The following is a 21568-nucleotide window of genomic DNA, read 5'->3' on the forward strand; positions in this document are numbered from 1 at the left end:
TAGTTCTTTTACATGTACCACTGTGTGGTTCCTGTCAAGCTCACTGCCGACTCGCGTTTCGGTGTAGGGCTAAGATCTAGCCGTCACCTTCTTCAGGGCACAACCTAGATGCAATCCAGGGTGAAAGCCGTGATGGTCAGGGGGAAAAAAACAAATAAAACTGATGTGTGCCTAATGAGGAATTGGATCCAAGGCACCGTTCTATAAGGAAAATCATAACAAATTAGAAAAATTAAACATGGTCCTCCCCGTAAGAGCAACCTAACTAGCAAGTATAAGGAGGGTACAAACTAATAAAAATCTCCAGTACCTGCACCTGAGAAAAGTGAAAGATAGGCGAGCTGGCTAAGAGACGCTTGTCAGAGAAGCAGCAACCACCACAAAGATAGTGACATGTAACGCAGCCAAAAAGATGAGGCGAAAATGAACAGAGATAGCTACCTAATGCCAAGATTAGAAAGGGTTCTATGTGAAAAGATGAACGAAATATGCTCGAGAGATAAATACGCCGAAACACAAACCACTTACAAGAGATGGCTCTCTGCGTTGGATAGTCAGTCCGTACTGACTCCAATTGGCAGTATCTGATGAGAACTCACATCAATGAATAAACTAATGGAAAAGACAAAATAACTGAAGAGTATATGAGAAGGCCACTCGCTAATCTCTAGGCACAGTCATGCCAAAGATAAACTAATATCATATAGTGGTAAAGAGCCTCCTCAAAGTTACCTCAAGGGAATAATAAAGTCTCTGTGTACAGAAGGGAGAGGGTAACCCTACGGCAGAGCTGGTGAGTATTCAGCTCAGGATGTGGAGGATTTACAGTCAGGTGGATGAGAATAGCAGGGGTCTAGGCACAGTTTGTGTGGCCTTGAAAAAGAGAAACAAATAAGTAAATGACGCTGGGAAAAACTCCCACTGGATAAAGAGCAATCACAGGACTGAAGGATTGGTTCACGCACGGATCATGGCCACAATGGGAGCCCGGATGGAAAAACTAGACGTGGGAAACTAGGCAATCCTGGCCCAGATGAATCCCTAAGGGTGTGTGTAGGAAGAAAAACGCCCCGGAGCCCTGAAATTGGGAGCGAGTGTCAAGTGCTGGATGGAAATAGTCGCGCTTGACAGGCAGGGCAGTGCAGCATGGGAGCACAACAGAAGGAAATGTACAGGAAAAAGGAGGTAGCAGGACAACGGACGGTCCGGTTCAGTGTTCTTACCTATCAAGAAGATGTACCGCGCCTGCCAGAATCAATCTGGGGTAGGCTCCCTCCTGTAGAACTACAGAGCCTGAAGGTGCGTCTGGTGGTAACGGTGAAAGATAATGGCCCCAATAGAATCAGCTGAGCGTGGTGCATTCCGCAGTCCTCGGCGTTTCTTCAATGAAGTCGGCGGATGCGATCTGCTTAAGAAAAGTCTTGTAGTCCCAGTTATAGTCTTGTGGTCCCAGTTAGAGTGTGGAATTCAAATAGTTTGGAAAAAAATCAAATCCCCCCTTCAGAAAAGGACTGCCATTCTCCATGTGGGGCAAAGCTGAAAATCAATCCAATGCTCTGGAACCTCCAGTGAGATACTGTTCCTGGTGGGTCCACTGAAGCTCTTGATGAAGAGATTTTAAAAGTTTCCAAACTTTATTCTAGTACAGATGTACACTTCTAAGCCCGCCATGACCTCAGGGAAAGGCCCTTAGGGACTCTTAGGGTGTCAAGGGAGAGGCCAAAAGCAAAGTCCAGTTCAAGTGCCACTGGTCAGCTAAGCATTCCAGGGAAAAGGCCTCTTGCAGCTTGTTGTGCTCCTGTAGCCACGCAGGAAGTCTGCCGGAGCATAAGAGGGAGCAGGTTCAGTCCTTTAGGGCTCCTCTCAGGTCACAAACAGCAGGTCATATTCCAGTCCTCTTTTGATCTTCTGCAGGTCCAATAAGTGTTCTGGGGAGGGTGCTTTGGGATGCCACATTTATGTGTGGTACCAATTAGTAGGTAGAAGGTGATTCCTAGGCCCTCTGTAACCAATGGGATGAAAGTTCTTGGGGACAACACTACCCAAGTTTTCAGTAGTTCTGGTTGGCATACCTGGAAACACCCCAAAAAGGCTTTGTGCTATGGCAAAGCCAAGATGGCTGAAGTCTTCAGTCACACTAAACTTGGGCTCTGAGAGCTTCTTCTCTTCTCTCCCTTTAGTCCTTTATGCCTCTTACACTTTTTGCCTCTCCTACTAATCACCCTCATCAACTCCTCATGACTGCTCACTTTTCCTGATATTTCCCCTGATTCTCTCTAACCTCCATTCTCTCTTACAAGCCCTAAGGCTTCTGGAATCAAAGAACTGCTGCTCATAACATAAATGGCACTTCAAGCCGTATAGATTTTGCATATGCACGCTCCAAATGGTTTTCAGGCACTCCTGTTGGCCATGCAGTCTGCGTATGCCAAAATTTGATCTTGTCAGGACTCATCTGTTTATTCCAGAGTGAAAGGGAGCGTCTGCCCCCTCTGCTTTTTTAGTGAGAACAATAATATATCACTCCCTCACAGCTGAGACAGAATTCCTAAATCACTATTCTTTAACACCGAAACAGACTACTTTTTGCGTGCTCTTCATACACTGCATTGGGATGTCAGTGCATCTCTAGCGTTGCGTAACAGTTAAGTGTTAGTGTCAGCTCTGCAAACATGCACGTGTATCAACATGCACATGTGGCTTCTCATGCCAGTTCCTTCTGAAAACTGGTTTTGCTAATTAGCTCAAGTTCATACCTGTATCGATGCAAACATCAACATTTCTTCTTCAGTGCAGTCAATTTCTTCCAAGAGAATGGCCCACCTTGCTTGCTCATACAGCTGGTTCAGACGAACTGCGTCATACTGTTAATTGAAAAGTACACAACACTTGGGTCACTTCAAGCAGGGATTATTAATTTAACACACCAATGTTCCCATTTGCTTAATCATCCATAAAAGCAGCAACAATGCTGTTTTACAATATTGTTCTAAAGTATGGAACCAATGGCCCGATGTATAAAGACCGGGTGCAACAAGTGATTGCAAAATGTGAACTGACTTTTTGCAACAAATCTCTAATTTTGTGATGCGACCTACGTACTAATATGCCACACTGCAAAATCTTCTTTAACAGGGGCGTACAGAACTTCTTCAACAATTAATATTAATTAGGCCGTGTACTATGTGTGACCCCCTGCGATTGGCTACAAACAAACAAATGTTGACTTGCAAAGAACATCAGCCCACCATCCTTATGTTTGCATTCCCAAATGGAAACTTCCCTTTTAAAGAAACAAAACACAGCAGCTCCAGTCTCCTGTTTGTGAATACATTGAGAGGAGCATGGAGTGCTCTCAACGACTACTGCCTGCCCCCCACAAAGTCACCTGACATGATTTACAAAAGGGAGGGTGTCCTTTTTGCAACCTGCTACTACCTTCTTTGTGGTGCCAGTAACTGATCAATTGTTACCATTTTAATTCACCATTAGGTGTGGAGAGACCTCCTCATTCAAATTGCTTATCTGAATAAATTGTAAACCCCATTTTGTGATTTGGAAGGAATTTTCTGACTTCGAAAATGGGTTTACTAAATAGAAAACAATAACAATGTGGCTGTCACAAACAGATTTTGAAAATTGCAGAGATTGCGATAGTAAAATGGCTTTGTACTGATGGCTCCTCTATATTTCTTTTATGAAACTGCTAAGCCATAGTTGATCATAATTTGGTTACGTTTGGAGTACAAAACATTTTCTCTTTCAGGGAACCCTTATCTTATGTGAGACACATGATCAGAAGTAAAACATTAACAAATCAATGGGGCATACCAGTTATTTGTTTTTTGCATTTCCTATTTTTTGTCCAGTCTAACAGTTCATTCTTACTGTTCACTCTGATCTCAAGTTCGAACAATGCACACATGATCAGAAATATATAATAGAATAATGGCCAGTATTTGCGCATACTTTTAATGCACAGAAAGTTTGAAATAGTAAGGTAGTATTTCTAAGACACCAGTTTTAAGACGTTAGAGTTTACTCCGATATACCACCAGAGGTCACTTCGATGTCACAATGACTGCATTAATAGAAACTTTCTATGGAGTAAGTTACAACACTGGGGACCCCACCCCCCTTACTTGTTCGTGGAACACAGTGGTTATATCATAACAGGTGGGTCTGTGTCAAGCTAAGGAATACTAGGTTTACATCAAATAGAATTTACACCAACAGAATCCTAATGCAGGGGTGCATTTTAGTCCCTCTGCTCTGCTCTTCGATTTGTATTTAGCAGATATGAGGACTGCCCTTAAGAACGAAATATTCTAGCCCCCCACCCAAGCTAAGGTGGCCGAGTAATGCCAATTTTTCATTATGCAGATGACAAGGTCTTGCTAGACAACACAAGTGTCGGTCTGCAACATGTACTCTTTAGCTTCACTGTGAAAATAATTTTTGAGAGTAAACCTCTGAAAAACCAACATATTAAATATGGCTATTCAAGGGAGAGCATATCAGTAGGGGCAGATCGTAAAAGTGTTTGGATGTTTCGGTTCCTATTCCTCCAGCCAACTCAAAAACGAAGGTGATCTCTCTAGTTTTGTCTCATCTGGCTAGTGGTGTGGCTGTCCCTCTTTAGACTCCATTTTGGAAATAATTAGTGTCAAATTTTTATCAGATATCACTTAGAGTAATAAGGCATTCTTGGGTAATATATACTCTTGCTTAGATTTAGCACAATGTAATCTACTGAAACATTTATTTTGTTTGCCTAATTCAATACCCCAGACCCAGAGAAGGCTGGAGTGTCGCCTGTCAGTCCAGCAAAAGTGGGAAACGCTGCAGTAATCAGGGGCTGGTCCCCCCAAAAAACTGCAAGCCCTGATTCTCTAAAGGCCATTTCATGAAGGATTTGGGCAACTATAGGGCTATGGGTGTGTTGGTTGGTTTCTCGGGTTGAGCGTGGCACTCAAAGGTCTTGGAATGGGGCAACATTTGGGTAAGGAGCTTTCCTTTAGTATTTTGAAATCCATTTTGAAAAAGGAGGTGTAGCGAAAATCCTACTACAGAGCTTTCAGGATTAGAAACTGTAGTTGGTGAAAGAAGCCCAACTTTATTTATGCCAGAAAAAGGACTTTTTGACGCTCAGGTTTGCGTTATTCTATTTCAGGGACAAAAGTAGGAGCTGGAAAAATGAGATAATATCTGTTTATGGCAATTTGCTCAATTTTTGTAGTCGCAAACTGGTTTACAGTCTTCGTTCAACTTTGATGGTTGAAGGGAGACATCTTATAAGACTATCAGTTCATAGATTGGAGTTGAGAAACTTTTTCTTCACAAGCCAAATTACAGCAAAGGTCAAACTGTAATACAATGCACAATATCTACATAGTGAATTCATATTTGTGACATCAGGCAATAGAATAAGCAGAAGTTTGCAAATCAGTTGCCATCAAGGCCATAGTATCCCCACCACCTCCCTTAGACCCTCCCATGCTCACAGGGGCAGCCCTCAAACCTTTGCACACCAGTCCATCAGAGACCACCATTCTGCATTCGTTAGTGGCGTGGGAGAAATCCAGCGGTGGGTAATATTACGTTTGATCACAACAGTGCCAATTCCTACTAGCATACGTTCCCCCAAAGTCCTCTAGAATACCCAGTAAGCCACGCAAGGGAAACAGTCAATGAGTCACTCCAGAATCTCCAAAAGGCTCATGAAGATAGTGGACCAGTATTTAGCAATGATGGGACAGGCCCATACCATGTGGAAAAAGTCACCCTAAATGGCTGTGCATCTTGGGGAGGTCGGGGTAGGGAGGATCTCCATTCTCCACAGGCAGCGTAGGGTGTAGTAGGAGGTGTGGAGGAATTTATGGTGGATCAGGCGTAAATAGGAAGGGCTAACTAGCTCTCTAGTGGCAATCCAGGTGTCCCTCAAGTCACTGTTGTCCAGGTTGCCGATCCAGTTCTGTAATTTGACTCGTAGGCTCCAAACGTTTTGTGGGAATTTGAAACCAAAGAACAATAGATCCGTGTAATGCCATCCCGCTCCAATGGGACTGAAAGAATTTGGGCTTCAAGGGGACTGTGTTCTGGCAAATCCAGTAGCATTAAGTAGTATTCAGCTAGTGCATGATGGAGCTGCAGGTATCTGTAAAATTGGGTCCTGTGGAGGTTAAATTCCTCCTGGTACCTGGAAGGACTTTATGTGAGAGCGTCTCTGGACATCCCTGAGGAGGAAGATGCCTATCAGGTCCAAGTGACCGAATCCCTCCAAGGTGGAGACTTGGGGCATCCCCTGGCTCATTTACAAGGGTGTTGCCTGCATCAGGCTCCAGTCGCACCAAAGTCTTCTGAGAGCCAGCTGATAGCATAACAGAGTGGTCCTTGTGTTCTCAGGCAGGAAGCGTGAGACCAGGCTTCCATACAGGTAGGGCAGGATATGCTACCAACCCATAATCAAGATTTCTAGATGGAATACTGGATCCTTGGGGTCACAATCATTCATTTGTTGATGGTAAGAATCTGTGATGCCAGTAGATTAATGGGACATTGGACATCGTACATCCCCAGGCCTCCGTCATATGGCAACTGGATACAGTTCAGAAGGGTTATCTGCATTGCCTTGTTCACTCACAGAATGGAGCACAGTACCCTGGTGATGTCGTTAAACCAGGATTAAGGGATGAAGAATGGAAATTTTTGAAGGGCATGGAGTAGCCACAGGAGTGCGATAATTATGAATAGCGCCACTCTCCCCTAAACAGTAAGAAGGAGGGCAGCCCACTTAGCCAGATTCTCGTGGGTTCTGTGTAGCAGCGGTGTGAGGTTCAAACTCCAGGTAATTTCGGGTACCAGAGCAATAGTCATTCCCAAGTAAAGAGAAGTATAACCTAGGTATAGGAATGTGGCCCTGCCATTCAAGCACCTCCCGACCTCCGCTGATGTGGACAAGGAGTGTTTTGTATCAGTTAACCATTAACCCTGAGAAATCGCCATAGAGGCGAAGCTTCTGGAGGAGTCAGGGACTCGTGATATGTGATTGGCAAAGGGAGAGTAACACATCATCAGCATATAGGGTGATGCGGCCCAGCCACTGGAAGCCCCATATCTGAGCATCACAGCGAACCCAGACCGCCAGTTGCTCAATAGCCAAGGTAAAGAGTAGGGGGGGTGGGAGTAGGCAGCCCTGCCTGAAGCCCCTAAAGATTGTGAAAAGGGAGGACAGCACACCATTAACTACGACCCGAGGCTGAGTGCTGAGCACCCAAATGAAGAACTGAAAACAGGGTCTAAAGCCCGTATGGGCGAGGACCTGGGATAACAAGTCCCAGTCCAGTGAATTGAACGCTTTCGCGAAGGCTAAAAGCATAATGGCAGTTGGGTCATCAAAACCTCATTGGTGCTCCAAAGCACGGTTTACTCTGTGGATGCAGTGTTGGTTACTTCGGTGGGGCATGAAGTCACATTGATCTAGTTGGATAGGGAGGGTAGTAATGGCAAGAGTTGGTTAGCAAGAATTTTGGCAAAGATTTTGATTTCTGCATCAATGAGAGAGATAGGACAAGCATGTGTTCAAAAGTTTGCCAAGTTTGTGGAGAAGAAGAATTGTCACCAGGTCCAAATCGTTAGGGGAGTGGTCCCTGTCTACAACCTCAGATTAGAAGTTGGGGGGGGGGCAATATGGGAATACATTTCTTGTAGTATTAAATCAGGAAGCTGTCCAGCCCAGGCATCCTGCCCTAATGTAGGCTTTTGATTATGTCTGCTACCTCCTCCACAGTTAGGGCGCACTCAAGTGCTGCTCGGTCTACTGAGTCATCAGTATTTAGAATAAGAGGTGATTTTAGAAGCAATCTTGAGGAAATAAGTGAGAGGCAGTCCCTAGGAAGTTTGAATCTCTGGGATTAACCTGGAGACATTGTGTGTCACTAGCCAGTAAAGAAGCTTCCTGGATTGGTTCCCCCATTTGTAGACTTGTCTTAACAAGGCCATCCAACATGATTTGGCCTCATCTAGACATAGCTGATGGAAAGCGGATCTACAGTTCTCTAAGCATCACAAGGACTGAGCGTCTTCAGAGCAGCGTTAGCAACAAGTGAAGAATACGAGTTCCGCCTCCAGCTCCGCCACCCACTGAAGGTGAATCAGGGCCTGTCCCCTGAGGTATGCTTTGGCCCTACCCCATATATTACTGCTTTGCCGGCCATCCATACGGTGCGCCTGGAGATTATAAAGTCTGTGTTAAGGTCGAAAGAGGAGTTCAGCTCATGGAAAAGGTGCTCAGTGCATTGCTCGTCAACCAGGCACCCGGCATTGGGACACCAGAGGGACCTGTGGCCCACTGTGTGTCGGCCATAGTGTAGTACCACCGATGTATGGTCCGAGATGCTCCGAGGGAGGAAATGCTTGGACTGTACATCTGGGATTTTCATGGCTGGGAGAAAAAAGTATTCTATCCTGGACATACTTCCATGGCCATGGACAGATGGGTGTACTCGGTCAGTCTCGGGTGCCATGTCTTCCAGGAGTCACAAAGGCCCAAGGACATATTACAGTTGTCAAGTGGGGAGCAGGAAAGGGGGCTGGTTGCTCTTGCCCCAGTTGTGTCTAGGTTGGGATCGATTACAGCATTGAAATCACAGCTAAAAATGTTGGGGCGGGGAGGGAGATCTGAGATGACCTCTCGGATATGGACTAGGGACTTCAGGAAGAGATGAGGTGGAACATACACAGTAGCTTGAAGTGGGTACCCTCCAGGAGACACACCACTTGGACATACATTCCCCCCCCCCCCATGCTGGACGCTGAGTGAGTGACAAAGGAATGGATCTATGAAGGATTATTGCTGCACCCTGGGACCCCATTGAATGGCCAACATGGTACACTCTGTCGTAACCATAGCAGGCAAGGGCCAGACAGCGAGAGGCAAGGTGTGTTTCTTGGAGGAAGATCATGTCTGTGAAATGATAATTAACATTCAAGGTCCTTATCGTAAAGGATGCCAAGGAGCTATTGGGGGCATGTAGAAGCTGTTAAGTGGCAAATGGGAGGCACTGATGGGACAACAAAGCATGAGAGCGACTGAGCATGCCGAGTCTATGTCACAATAGCAAAGATAATATTGTGTACAGTGTGGTTAGTGACCAAATTAAAAAAACAGCACCTTGAAACCATTGAAACCAACACTCAATTCATCCCTAAATACCCCCCACCCTACACTTAACCCTGGAAAAATCTGAACCTGAACTACCACATGGGCACAAACAGTAGTAGAAGGAAGGAAAAGGGTCGTGAAGTGGTTGCCGTTGTCTCTCCAAATCAACATTTGAGAAAGAAAAAGAGAATATGCTGCTGGCTGAGCAAATTTATAGCAAGAAAATATGGTGTCACAGGAGGCAGTTGTCAGTTACTGCAGATGTGTGAGGTAGCGCTCTGGAGACCCAGAGAGTCATTCCGCATCTACAGGTCAGGTCACCCCAGGGTCTGGGACCAAAGGCCCTAGGTGAGGTCACTCCGCCTCTAAGTCCGAATCCTCCCTGATACTTTCACTGCCAGATGAGGTCCTGCCACCTGCGCCCTTTCGTCTCTGCAAGGTTTGATGCCCATGCCTCCCAATGCGGGGTGTGCACACGCCCGATCTATGCATGTGTGTGCATTGATCTTGGGAAGGTAGGCGGCATGTGAGGCCTGAGTTTCTTGTGATTGGCCACCCAGTCCCAGGCTGCCACCAAAGTTTTGAAAAAAAAATAGGAGCAGGATCCAAAAGAACTTTGTTTGGCCAAGAAGAGACGGGCGTAGGATAGGTTCTTTGCACAGAGTTCTTGCTTAACGGAGTTGAAGACTTTATGTTGTTTCTGGACCAGGTGGATGTAGTCTGGGAAGATGAGTACACAGGCTGGTTTGGAAGGGTATGAGACTTTGTGATTTTGCCCCTCAGGGGATGGCATCCCTCTTCTTGTAGATGAGGACCCTGGCGAGGAGGGGCCGAGGAGGAGCTTCCGCCGGGGGTTGCTGAGCCAGGATCTGTGGGCCCATTCCAAGACAAAGCAAGCGGGCAGGGCATCTTGCAGGAGCCAGGATTTGATACAGTCTTCCAGAAACCTTTCATGGGATAGACCTTCCACCCCCTACGGAAGGCCAAAGAAGAAGAGGTTATTCTAGTTGGGCACGGTTTTCAGCATCCTCCACATGTTCCTTCAGGAGTTTGGTGGACGTGGATAAACATTAGACGGTGAAGAGGAGTTCTCAGACAGTGTTTTTGAGCTCCGAAATTGGACCCTTTGCGTCAGAGACCCTGCCCACCACATTGGGCATATTCTGGCATTGTAATGCCACATCCACCCCCACCTCGCCAATCCCAGTCTCCAGCGCCGAGCAGGAACCCCGTCTGACTCGAAGTATCGACACGACAGCTGCAGTCAGCAGGGAGTCCATGTTAGGGCCAGGGGCACCCACGGCAGGGGTGGTAAATCTGTGAATTTTCATCTAGTCCTGTGCGGAGGGTGGGCGATCCTTACCCATGGTGAGGGAGTAGGCAGCGAGGCCGGGCCACAATGTGGGGCGATGCTACTGTGTCTCCCGGCACGCTTGTACCATAGGATTCAGTGGGCAGCATGAGCTCCAGTCACAGCCCCATCCACTGCGGTACCAGCCTGGGGGGGGCCAGAGACGTCTAGAGCCCCAAACACTGGGGGCACACCAGGTAGGGCAATTTGTGGTGCGCCACCAGTCCAGGGCGCACCAGTGAAGCGAACGCAGGGGAGTGGCGCTCCAATATATCTCCTGAAGCGGGCCCATGGTTGTCACAGCACCAGCCTCATCCAAAAACAGGTCTCTTCTTCCTTCTCAGAGGGGGGGAGGGCATCAGCAAAAGTCACCCCTGGTCAGGCAACACGGTTGGATAGATGAGCATCATGAGCCACACCCCTCACTCAACATTCGTAAGCATGGGTCCCGGGAACTCCCCCAGTATGCAGCTGACAGTTCATGTTGCACTGATGGGCCTCAAATCCACAGGAGCGAGGGTGCACCAGCCGACACATAAGGTTTTAGGAGACTATCCACAAGAGAAAACAATGACTTAATCACTAACAGGCTGACTTTTGTAGTTCCTATGGGAACAAAACTGCAAAATAATGTATTACAAGCAGTTTTTATTAACGTTGTAAACAGGGATTTCAGTGAAATGAAAACACTAGGGGGGGAGGCTCTCAAAGGGTCGTGACCGATGAAATTAAGGGCATGGCTTAAATTACGTAAGGTAAAAATCTGTGTTTAGCATACTGTGCCGCTCTACTGGTATGTTGCAGTTTCTGTCATTGCATACACATATAATACAACAAGTATTGGCTTTGCCAGTGGTTGTTAGTTGTGTAAGATAAATAAGCAACAGCTATGGCTTTGAAAACGCATCAGTTTTGAATTTATGAGACTGTCAAAGAACTAGAACAAGTCTCTGAAGTTATCTTAAAGGCAGTGAAGGGTGGCACTGCTGCAGATGTAAGATTTTTACCACCCTGAGGGCTTTTTAGAACTGCCAGTGCTGAGGACTCGGCCCACTGAAAGCTCTAGATGTAGACTTAGTTCTGAAGACCGATTTGTGTGAAAAGGACAAGGGTCTTATTTACAAGCCCTTTGCGGCCGCCGCTGCGTTACTTTTTATCACATGAAAAGTGACGCACCGGCGGCGCAAGAGACTTGTATATAAGGTAAGTAAACACAATTGTTAACATTTTAGATGTTTAGCTGACATTGGTTTTAAGGAATTAAACTGCAGGCTATAGTAGTTAAAATGTTGTTTTATTTATTCCTAAAGCGATTATATTGATGACTATTTGTGAATAATTGTATTGTTGTTTGCGTTGCCTTCATAATTGTGATTTTAATTAACACAAAGTAAAGATTCCTTATTATGGCTGATTGTCTTACTTTACTCCCCATCCTTGTGTTCTACTGACAAAGTATTGTGAGCAGTGCTTAATTTACTAACGTTTGATTCCAGGTCATGCCTCTTGTTCACCACACTGCACTTCCTGTCCCTTTATCTCACTCTCGCTGATACTTTATTCCCCTGCTTTTGACACTGCTTTACTATATTTATCTTATCCTTTTTGCTGCACTTTTTGCCTTTCTCTTATTGCTCGGGGTCAATGTCTGAAAAGTACGTTCCGGTCCCCACAAATAGGTTTCGGTGCACAGCACCTGTAAACACTTGAACAATTAAGTCCTATTTTGTGATTTGTAAACATCCTCTAACAAGAATCTGACATTTTAATGGGAGTGGAGATGACCATTACAAAACGGCCACAAATGTGCTGTCTCTTCAGCCAGATTGCGTTAAGTTTGAAAAAATTTGCTTTTTTAATAGAAAAAGGATGTATGTATATCTGTGCACCTGCTAGAATACAGGAAAAACACATCTGTAACTCTAGAATGTGAGGTTGTATGAGATACCTTGGAGATCCGAGACATCACAAAAAAAAATTAGCCTGCGGCCTCGTCCTCTGATGTCATGGAACTCTTTGGAAACATGATAAAAATGTAATTCCGTTACAGGTGGTTTATCCATGTTCTAATGTTTCATTAACAAAGGGCCAGGATAGAGTGTCATCCTAGAATACAACCAAACACGTCCTTACACAGAACTCGCTTCTGACCTGCACTTTTTCTCAAGACACAAAAGTAGCTACTTATAATGAGAGTGACAGCATAAAAAGGAGGGAAAATCCAGGCCGCAAATACAAGAATATTAAAGATGTGCACACATCCAGCTACACAGAACGACGGTCAGGAGGAGGATGAAAAGGACAATGTCAAACATGCAGCTCTTAAGAAGAGCGAAGTTGTGAGTTAACTAAGAAAGATCAACACCAAATGGTGACGAATCCAAGTGTTTTCTTTCTTTTAAATGTCAATGATTTCTGTGCAGGGAGCCTGCATTAGTCTTTATACGTATTCAGCACTTGCTTGCTGCTAACTTGAAATATCCAGTTAATGTTTAACTTTAAATCAGCTTCAGCATTTTCATAAAACGCAGCAGGACTTTGATACAACAGAAGCAGAAATTCCAGAGCGCTTCAAGAATTCTGAAGCTACACAGAGGTTTCAAAGCAGTCATCCAAAACATTCAGCTTGCAGATGTGCCTCCACCTAACAGGAAGTGAGACTTCCAGAGACCCTAGTCATAATTTCCTGACTTTTTCCTGAGGACCAGACACTACCTGTGGATACACTAGAATCCCTAAATTTGCACCCTTGGATAGTATTAACAAGTTGGATGTCTTCAGAGTACCTGGGAGAAATAGATTGTGTACATTACTGCCTTAGTCAATACTCGCTTTCCTTTCCACTTCTCTCTATGCTCAATCTACCACCTCCTCTTCTCTTCCTTACAACAACTGAGCAGCACATGTGGAAACAGGAGGGACCAAGATGGAAGGAATCAACAGCCAATAGCACCAACGGTGGAATGCTGTGAGCTGGAGTAAATCAAAATGTTCCCTTGGCTGGCCTGTAGCATTCTGATAGCTCCCAATGTCCTTCCTGTATGCTATGGGCCCTGGAAGCATTGCAGGAGTAGAAGTGGAGCTTTCTCTTACCCGAAGAGATTAGAAGAAACTGCTCCATCATCCCTTAACCTTTTCACTTGTAGCCTATTTAGACACACCTGACTGTGCTCCTCCCTTTGATTTTGCTGAGATAGAGGGCAAATTGGCCAAACAAAACGTTGTTCTATTGTTTTTGGCTGATTGGGGTTTTCCGAAGATGCAGGGCTGAGGGAGCGCAGGGGGAGACTGGAACCGTTCTATTAATTTCTCTTCAAGAGAGAGATCCCTCCTGCTCCCAGAGAGCTGCAAATTTGTTGGAGAGGGTTGCAAGTAGCCTTCTTGCCTGTACCTTCCAATGAGTAACTACTGTTAATTAGCCACGCTTGCTACACGCCTTCGCCTACAGCTCGGTGCTAAACCTATGGTGAGGGTAATTAACAGTGGTTGTAGCTCGCAGGTGCCGCCAATAATGCCTACGTATTAGTTAGTGCTTGAGGATGGAAGAAAGAGCAGATGGAAGACAAGGGTCTAAAGCTCCTACACTGCAGCTCCTAAGGGCACAGATATTAAGCAGCACATAATGAGCGGACCAAATGAGAAGGCAACGAACAGCAGTAGCAGTGAGGGTGGAGCATGTGATGATGACTGAATGGAAGCACAAGGCAGGGCCTGAAGCTTCCAGAGAGGAGTAACTTGGAGTGCTGACCCTTAGCATCAGATGTGAGGGGTCAAAATGGAAGACCAAGTGGAGGATGAAATAAAAACTGGATGGAAGTGAACGGCAGGGACTGAAGCTCCTGCGCCGCACATAGGAGGAGTGCATGAAGAAACAAACAAGTGGAATGGTAGGTTCTGTGTAAAGTGTGGTAGATGGTGGAGAGATAACGGTGGGGAATCAAAAGGGAAAGAGCAGTGAGGTAAAGAGAAATGGGTGAGAGAGAGAGAGAGAAAGAATCAAGCATGATGAATGTAGATGTAGGCAAAGAGAGTGATAGAGAAGCAAGGTCATAAGAGAGCACCAGAGCGAAATGAAGTTGGGTGAGGTCTATTGAGAATGAGGTAAGGTAGACAAAGGTGAGGTAGAGAGAGTCAAGACAAAGAGAGAATTTAGTTACACAGAGCGGGAGAGGGAGAGAGTGAGAGAGAGAAAGACAGATAGAGATTAAGAGTGGGATAAGGTTGAAGAGTTACTTAACACCATTCTAGTGTTAACTGTAGCACATGATTTTATCAAGCATTGGGATTAAGTATTGACTGACTGCTCGCCCTTACTACCCACTGAAAGTCGTATCCTAAAAAGTATGTTTTTGACATTCAATGAGCTCGAAATAGTATCTGGTTTCTGAGTTTCGAAGGCCAACAGGTAATGTCTTACAGTGGTTCTCCAGGTTACCCTTAATTCCTTAGGCTTTGGAGGCCATCCATAGATATACATATCAAGATAGGCAGGAAATTGTCACAATGTGTCATTCAAGCTACTCTTTGCCACAGCTGTGCAGCAGTTTGGCCACTGCACACTTGGTCTCAACACCCTGAAGTGAAACAAACAATCCCCCAGTAATGCTCACCTTAGGCAGGACTTGTCTATACAGCAAATGGGATGATTCTAAAGTGTCAAATCTTAACAAGAGATTTAGCGAAAAACTGCCTTACAGCTTGTGCAGGTTCTGCACTGCTGATTACTTCTCCAATAAGATGGCAAATAAAGGGGGTAAATGGAACTGTTGAAATCATGTGTATAAAGTGCTGAATGGAAGAAAAAGGAGAAGACAGACGTGCAGGATTGGGGAGACATGGGCAAATAGAAGCATGGCAAGAACTACAGGGAGATTTCTTTTTTATATTCAGTAGACTTTTCATTGAGTTTTATCACTAAGTCAAGATACCTAAAAAAGTGAGAACTCCCCCTCACCACGCCTACAGACTTAAACCCCCGTACATGGCACATAAACAAATTCTGTGCAATAAATTAGGGACTAAGATTGTCAGGGAGAAAACACAACTGAGTTTGGTGGAAAGGGCGATACACCAAGGCATTTAGTGCTGACCTTTACCATCTTATGCCACCGAAGGGGGGATAATCTGGAGATCCCTTAAGGATCTTGGGCATTTAAGACGCCTGGCATCCATTGATAAGAACTGCAGCAACAGGCCCCATTGTTTACTGAACCTTCTTTACTGAACTCTCTCTCAGTCCTCTGGACTACAAAATCCTACACCAGGACCAAATGCATGAACCAGGTGGAGGGCTGCCGATCATCTACAAAGAAATGATTGGTTAGACCACCTCCATTGACTTTCACTTCAACGCCACCCTTAAGGGAACCCGCGCCTACCATCCAGCAGGCCCGAGCGGAATTCTGCATCCACATTGTAGACTTCATCGCTCCCCTCTCCATCAGATTAACCAACTTCATCCTCCTCAAAGATCTCAAGTTTCACTTGGAAGACATCACAGACCCTAACTCCATGGCCCTCCTCAACAGTCTCAGCAACCAACCCGCAAAGCAGGCCACACCCTCTACACTATTTTCTCCTCCAACAGGATCACCACCATCCACATGACCCCACTCACATGGTCCGGCCACTACATCATGTATTTCAAGATACCCACCCACCAAGCCACTTTGACAGAAAAGCCCAAAGCACCTTCAAGACAATGGGGCAAAATATCCAAATAAAACTGGAAGAAGCTCCTACAGGAACGCCAATCCAACCACACCAGGAACCTAGATGTAGACACCAAGCTATTCAGAAAATGACTCACCCACTGTGCCAACCACACCGCTCCCACCAGAAAGGAGACCTACAAAAACAATAAATGCCCCAGCTGGTACACAGATGGCCTCAGGGAGTCCAAGCGCCATGGCAAACGACTTGAAAGAATATGGAGACTAGACAAAAACATCACTGCAAAATGCAGATAAAAAGCCACCTTCAACCTCTACCACCAACTACGAGATGCAAAGAAACAGGTCCTAACTCGAAGCCAGCTCCAACAATGGCAACAAACTCTTCAGCATTGTCAAGGAGTTCTCTAATCCTGCAGCTGCAAACAACAACATCATACCATCCCAAGTGCAACACACCGAAGGTCATCAGTTACCCCTGCTGAGCCAATTGAAAGAAATGTTTCTTGTAACAATTGGGCCCATGGAAGCCCCCACCTCCCTGAGCCTCTCAGGGATGGTGTGGGTAGACCTAAGGGAGGGGGACACTTCCTCTTGTCCCAGTTGCAACGAAACACATTATGCAGTTTTGTCCTGCAATTAGGCCTCCTGCCCGGCTGCCCATTCAGAGAGACTGCGGGATGCCCTTTGTCCAGCACTTTAGCGTCCCCACAGTTTTAACTCTTAGCCCCCCAGCAATTCTCACCCATTCAGCCTGAAATGGGCTGTAAAAAGGTGCTTGTAGGTGGCTGAGAGGAGAAGCTGTTGCCCAGGAGGAGTCTGCACAAAGCAGCTTCCGGAGCCCAGAAGTTGTCACTTATGTAAATCAGAGGGACCTCGCACATTCCCCTTCGCACCAATACCCAAAAATCCTAGAACCGGCCCTGCCTGTACTGAAAGTTTGGCAGATGGCACATTAGTCTCTTTTTGGTGGAAAATCCACATCGCACAAATTCTCAATGAGGACCTTAGGCGTTTTTTTGATCTTTCTACCTTAAACCTTGATCCCACTGATCTTTTCTGACAAAGTGTGAACTATATTTTCAACTTTTAGCTCTTACCTTAAATTACAATTCCTCATACAGTTTCGAATCATTACATTTTTATTGTTTTAAGTGATTTCAGATGGGACCTTTCATTACTTTACCACAACTACATGCATTTGTGTTTCAAGCACTTTTAACTTGCCTTCTCTCTCATTTTTCACAAAGTGTAAGCTTTGTGATTGGCCAAGCCATCATAAGATGAGTTAGAGAAAACTATCAGAAGTCTTTAGCTTCTATCTGTCTCAGCCAGTTAGGTACATCTCTTACCAGTAGCGGCTGCTACCAGACCCGGGTGGTGCGCGGGGGCAAGGGGCGGCAAGGACAAAAAAAAAAAAATAACTTACCTGAAACGGCCACCGCCTCTCCTTCGTTCTCTGTCCCTCTGACATCTTCCTGAAATCCCAGCCAGCAGAATGAAGCACCCACCCTCCCCATAGCCAATCACAACGCTGCAATGCAGCATTTGCAGCATTGTGATTGGTCTGAGCACCGTGGATCGGCACTCAGACGGGGACTGGGAGAGTTTGCATGTTCCTCACCAGGCTGTGTAATGCAGCCTGGTGGGGAAGATGCTAAGTGAGCTTGACTGCTTGTCTGGCCCAAGAGGGCTGGCTAATGTAGTCATGCGCACTTCAGGAGAGAAAATCACTAAAGTATATAGAAAAAATAAAATGATAATAACAATAGTTATTATTTTATTTTTCCTTTTGTTCAGTGGGGCGACGCTCCTTCGTCTTATCAGCCACTGTCAGACTGTACATGTGCTTTTAGAACACTTTTAAAGTTAGTGTACTCTGGAACGCTAAGCAGTGTCTTCTTCACTCATTAGGATTTTCTTAGAGGATTCCAAGAGAGACATGGCACAAGTGTACAGATTCATTTTGCATGATACAATATAAGTCAAAACACACTGAGGGTCAGCAGAGGGCACATGGACCTCCTGTACCTCAAGAGAGATAGAAATCATCTTCTAATGGTAAGTAGATTATCTGAATTCTTTATTAATTCTTAACTCCAAAATAAAAGTAGAAAGATCACCAGAAAACTAGTTGGGGTTGAGATGCTGGTCATAAAACCAATGCAAACTGAAACACCTAGTACAAAAAAAAACTGTATGAAGAGGTAACATAATAAAAACTATAGCATAGAGAACAGGAAAACGTGAGTGCACCATTTCAAGTTTTAGAACTATAATATGAATTTTGCTTCCTTCTATAGAGCGATTCAATTAAAACCAAAATTCTGTGTCCATACCATTCTTACAGACCTTTTCCAGGTTTTATTTTCCTAAAATATAGAGGAACCAGATTGCATAATTTCTATTACATTTTTCAAACTTTTCTTCTTGCTACACTCTCAAACATATAATCACGTTTAAGAGGTGATGGTCACCTCAAAGGAAGGTGCAAATCCTATGCTTTGTATAGAAGTGCTTACATTGGTCATCTCCTAGGTACTTGAGCTTTAAAATTCGTCATCATATACTGGCTGGAGACGTATGCAGTAGTCCATGGGGAAAAAAGTATTCAACCATTTATATATATTTCAATCATGTGGTAGCTTCTCTTTTTCAGTAAAGGGATGTATACTTGAAACACTCCTCTCCCACCCCCCTTCAATCCCCTCCACATTACGCTCTTCTACATTTATGTGCTTCAGGCAAAAGCTAAAGACTCATTTTTTGGATTAAGCAGCAGACTTGTCAAGGTGCCATTGTGCGTCATATGATATCCGCTCTCTTTACCTAATTACTCAGTCAACAGCGGATATCACATGGTGCAGTAATAGGTGAGCGGGAACCCTGATAAAGAGTGGGGTTTCAGCGCATGGGTTAGTGCTGTGAAGCGGTTGTCAGCCTGGATATGCTACCTCATCAGGACATCAGTGTTATCCTCAGAAGTTTTGGGGAGGTGTGGAGTGGGTATCCGTCAGTGTTTGGGTTAAAGCCTACCTCCTCTCCATGACCCCACCCCTTCTTTTCCTCTCTCACATGGTGAACATTTTATCCAAGATGGCATGTCTGAGGCAGGTTCACTGAGACGAACACCAAGAGACCCCTAGTAGTGCTGCACACTATATAAACACCACCACCTACTTATTCTATGATGTGCAGATCCCTGACACACTGAAAAGCTTGTTCTGACGGCAATACATTTAAAATGTCAAGTGTGTTAATATCTCACTAGGTTGTTGCACAAAGCAAAGGTACAATCAACAATGTGACATAATATAGCAGGTGAATATTCAAAACAAAAATGCAAACATGCAAAGGAAAATAAGGCACCAACTTACTTTTGGATTTAAATCAAAGAAACTGTAGTATTTAAAACGCAGTAACAACTGATCATCCTCCTGGATGTCCTGCTCCATGAGTGATCGAGAGGAATCAAGCCAACTGCATGCATAAAAACAAAAACACACTTTGATAAACTGCTACAAAATTAAAATTGCTACATACAACCACCGTGTCACAGCCACAAACTTGATTTAAATATTGATAAATATTGAACCGATACCTATTTGCCAGATGGGTAGTGCTTAATTTGAGCCAGTGGCTGCAGTTGGGATCCATCTGCACTCATTTTTGGGGACCAGAACATATTTTTCCTCATCAGACTTTTACCCAGAGCAAGAGAGAGAAATTGCAAAATAGGGAAAAAAGGAAAAGAGAAAGACTGAAAAACTGTGACAAAGAAAGGAAGCAAAGATGAAAAAGAGCTTGGAAGAGTGAGATAAATGGGCAGGAAGTATCTGGTGGTGAAAGAAAGGGACATGAGTTGGAATCAAGACCACGCATGTAAAAAACATGGGAGGGACCCCACTGCCCAAGAGACAGGGTACCACAAATATGTAAAAAAGAGAGATTCTCTTGGGTGTATATGACCACCTAGGCTACAATCATGTCAAATTTACTCAGAACATGCAAAAAAACTCAACTGAGGGTCTAAAATACCCAAAACAATAGCCGCATATATCTCAAAGACAAAAAAACCAAATTGAGTAAAAATTAATGTTGTGATTTATTAATAACAATATATCCACATATCTGTGATTGTATACTAAAATTCATATAAACAGTCAAAATAAAGAACATGAACAATGTCTAAAACATAAAAGTTAGAGAGCAAGGATACGATGTGAAATCAATATATTCATCACAGAATGGTATAATTCCAGTGTACATTAATATATATGTGTGTATCACAGGTCTATTTTTAATACAGTAGATCCAAGTGTGAGACAGTTTCTGGATTTTAGACCAATTCTGAATGGTACAGGCGTCGACGCGTTTCGGTGGTAAGTTCTAATTAAGATCCACCTTCCTCAGGACAAAGATAAAAACTCTCCAATATTTTTGAACAATTTAAAAACCCCTATTGCGGGTGCAGTCCACTTTAAGAAACAGATGTATGAATATTATCTGTTGCGAGAATGTTCTTAATGCAGTCCTTTAAAGTCCCTGTTTGTTGAGACTATAGGGATCTCAATAGTTATAGGTTACTGCGGAATATAGGGGACTCTGCCCAGTAGGATCCGGTCCACTCATTCATCAAGATTCCGCATCAATACTGCACGATTACCACTGTCCAGCGTTAGCTCCTCGTTGGGGAATTATTCCAAACGTGCACCTTCGTAAATTGGCGGTGTCTGCTCGTAGTGCGGCGTCGTCCGATCCTTTAGGATATCGTGCCGTCTCCCCGTATTTCTCATCCCCGGGTGAGTAAGACATTGTTCATGTTCTTTATTTTGACTGTTTATATGAATTTTAGTATACAATCACAGATATGTGGATATATTGTTATTAATAAATCACAACATTAATTTTTACTCAATTTGGTTTTTTTGTCTTTGAGATATATGCGGCTATTGTTTTGGGTATTTTAGACCCTCAGTTGAGTTTGTTTGCATGTTCTGAGTGAATTTGACATGATTGTAGCCTAGGTGGTCATATACACCCAAGAGAATCTCTCTTTTTTACATCAAGACCACGCAGCCTTAGTATTCGGCAGCCCTAACATTCTATAATGCCGGCAGCAGCGCTCCTGAGCTAAACACTAAGCACGGGCACTTTTTCTCTTACGAAATAAGGGGGATATTTGAAATAAACTGGCGGAGAACAGTGTGGCTCCAAAAGTGCTAACACCGCACATTTTTCAAACGCAGGGATGTGCTGTGTGGCACACCCCTACGCTTCACCTAATGCTGGAGCTTAAGTTAGCTGCCTAGCACCAAAGCTGGGGTGGCGAAGTGAGCTTAAGAAAGATGATGGATTCAACCCAGATCTGTGACTGGGGTG

General features: G+C 44.5%; 1 protein-coding gene across 2 annotated transcripts in view; it reads right to left on the reverse strand.

Annotated features, from left to right (window-relative positions):
• FERMT1 (FERM domain containing kindlin 1) overlaps window positions 1–21568 on the reverse strand; it is a 283134-nt gene that overhangs the window by 138048 nt on the left and 123518 nt on the right. For both annotated transcript variants that reach the window (XM_085612639.1, XM_085612638.1), the window contains 2 exons: window positions 19564–19666; window positions 2757–2864 (listed from right to left, as the gene is read on the reverse strand). In XM_085612639.1, the coding sequence (XP_085468765.1) occupies window positions 2757–2864; window positions 19564–19666 (211 nt within the window). The remainder of the gene's footprint in view (window positions 1–2756; window positions 2865–19563; window positions 19667–21568) is intronic.

The sequence above is a fragment of the Triturus cristatus genome, chromosome 6, assembly GCF_964204655.1.
Source record: "Triturus cristatus chromosome 6, aTriCri1.1, whole genome shotgun sequence".
NCBI classification, from domain to species: Eukaryota; Metazoa; Chordata; class Amphibia; order Caudata; family Salamandridae; genus Triturus; species Triturus cristatus.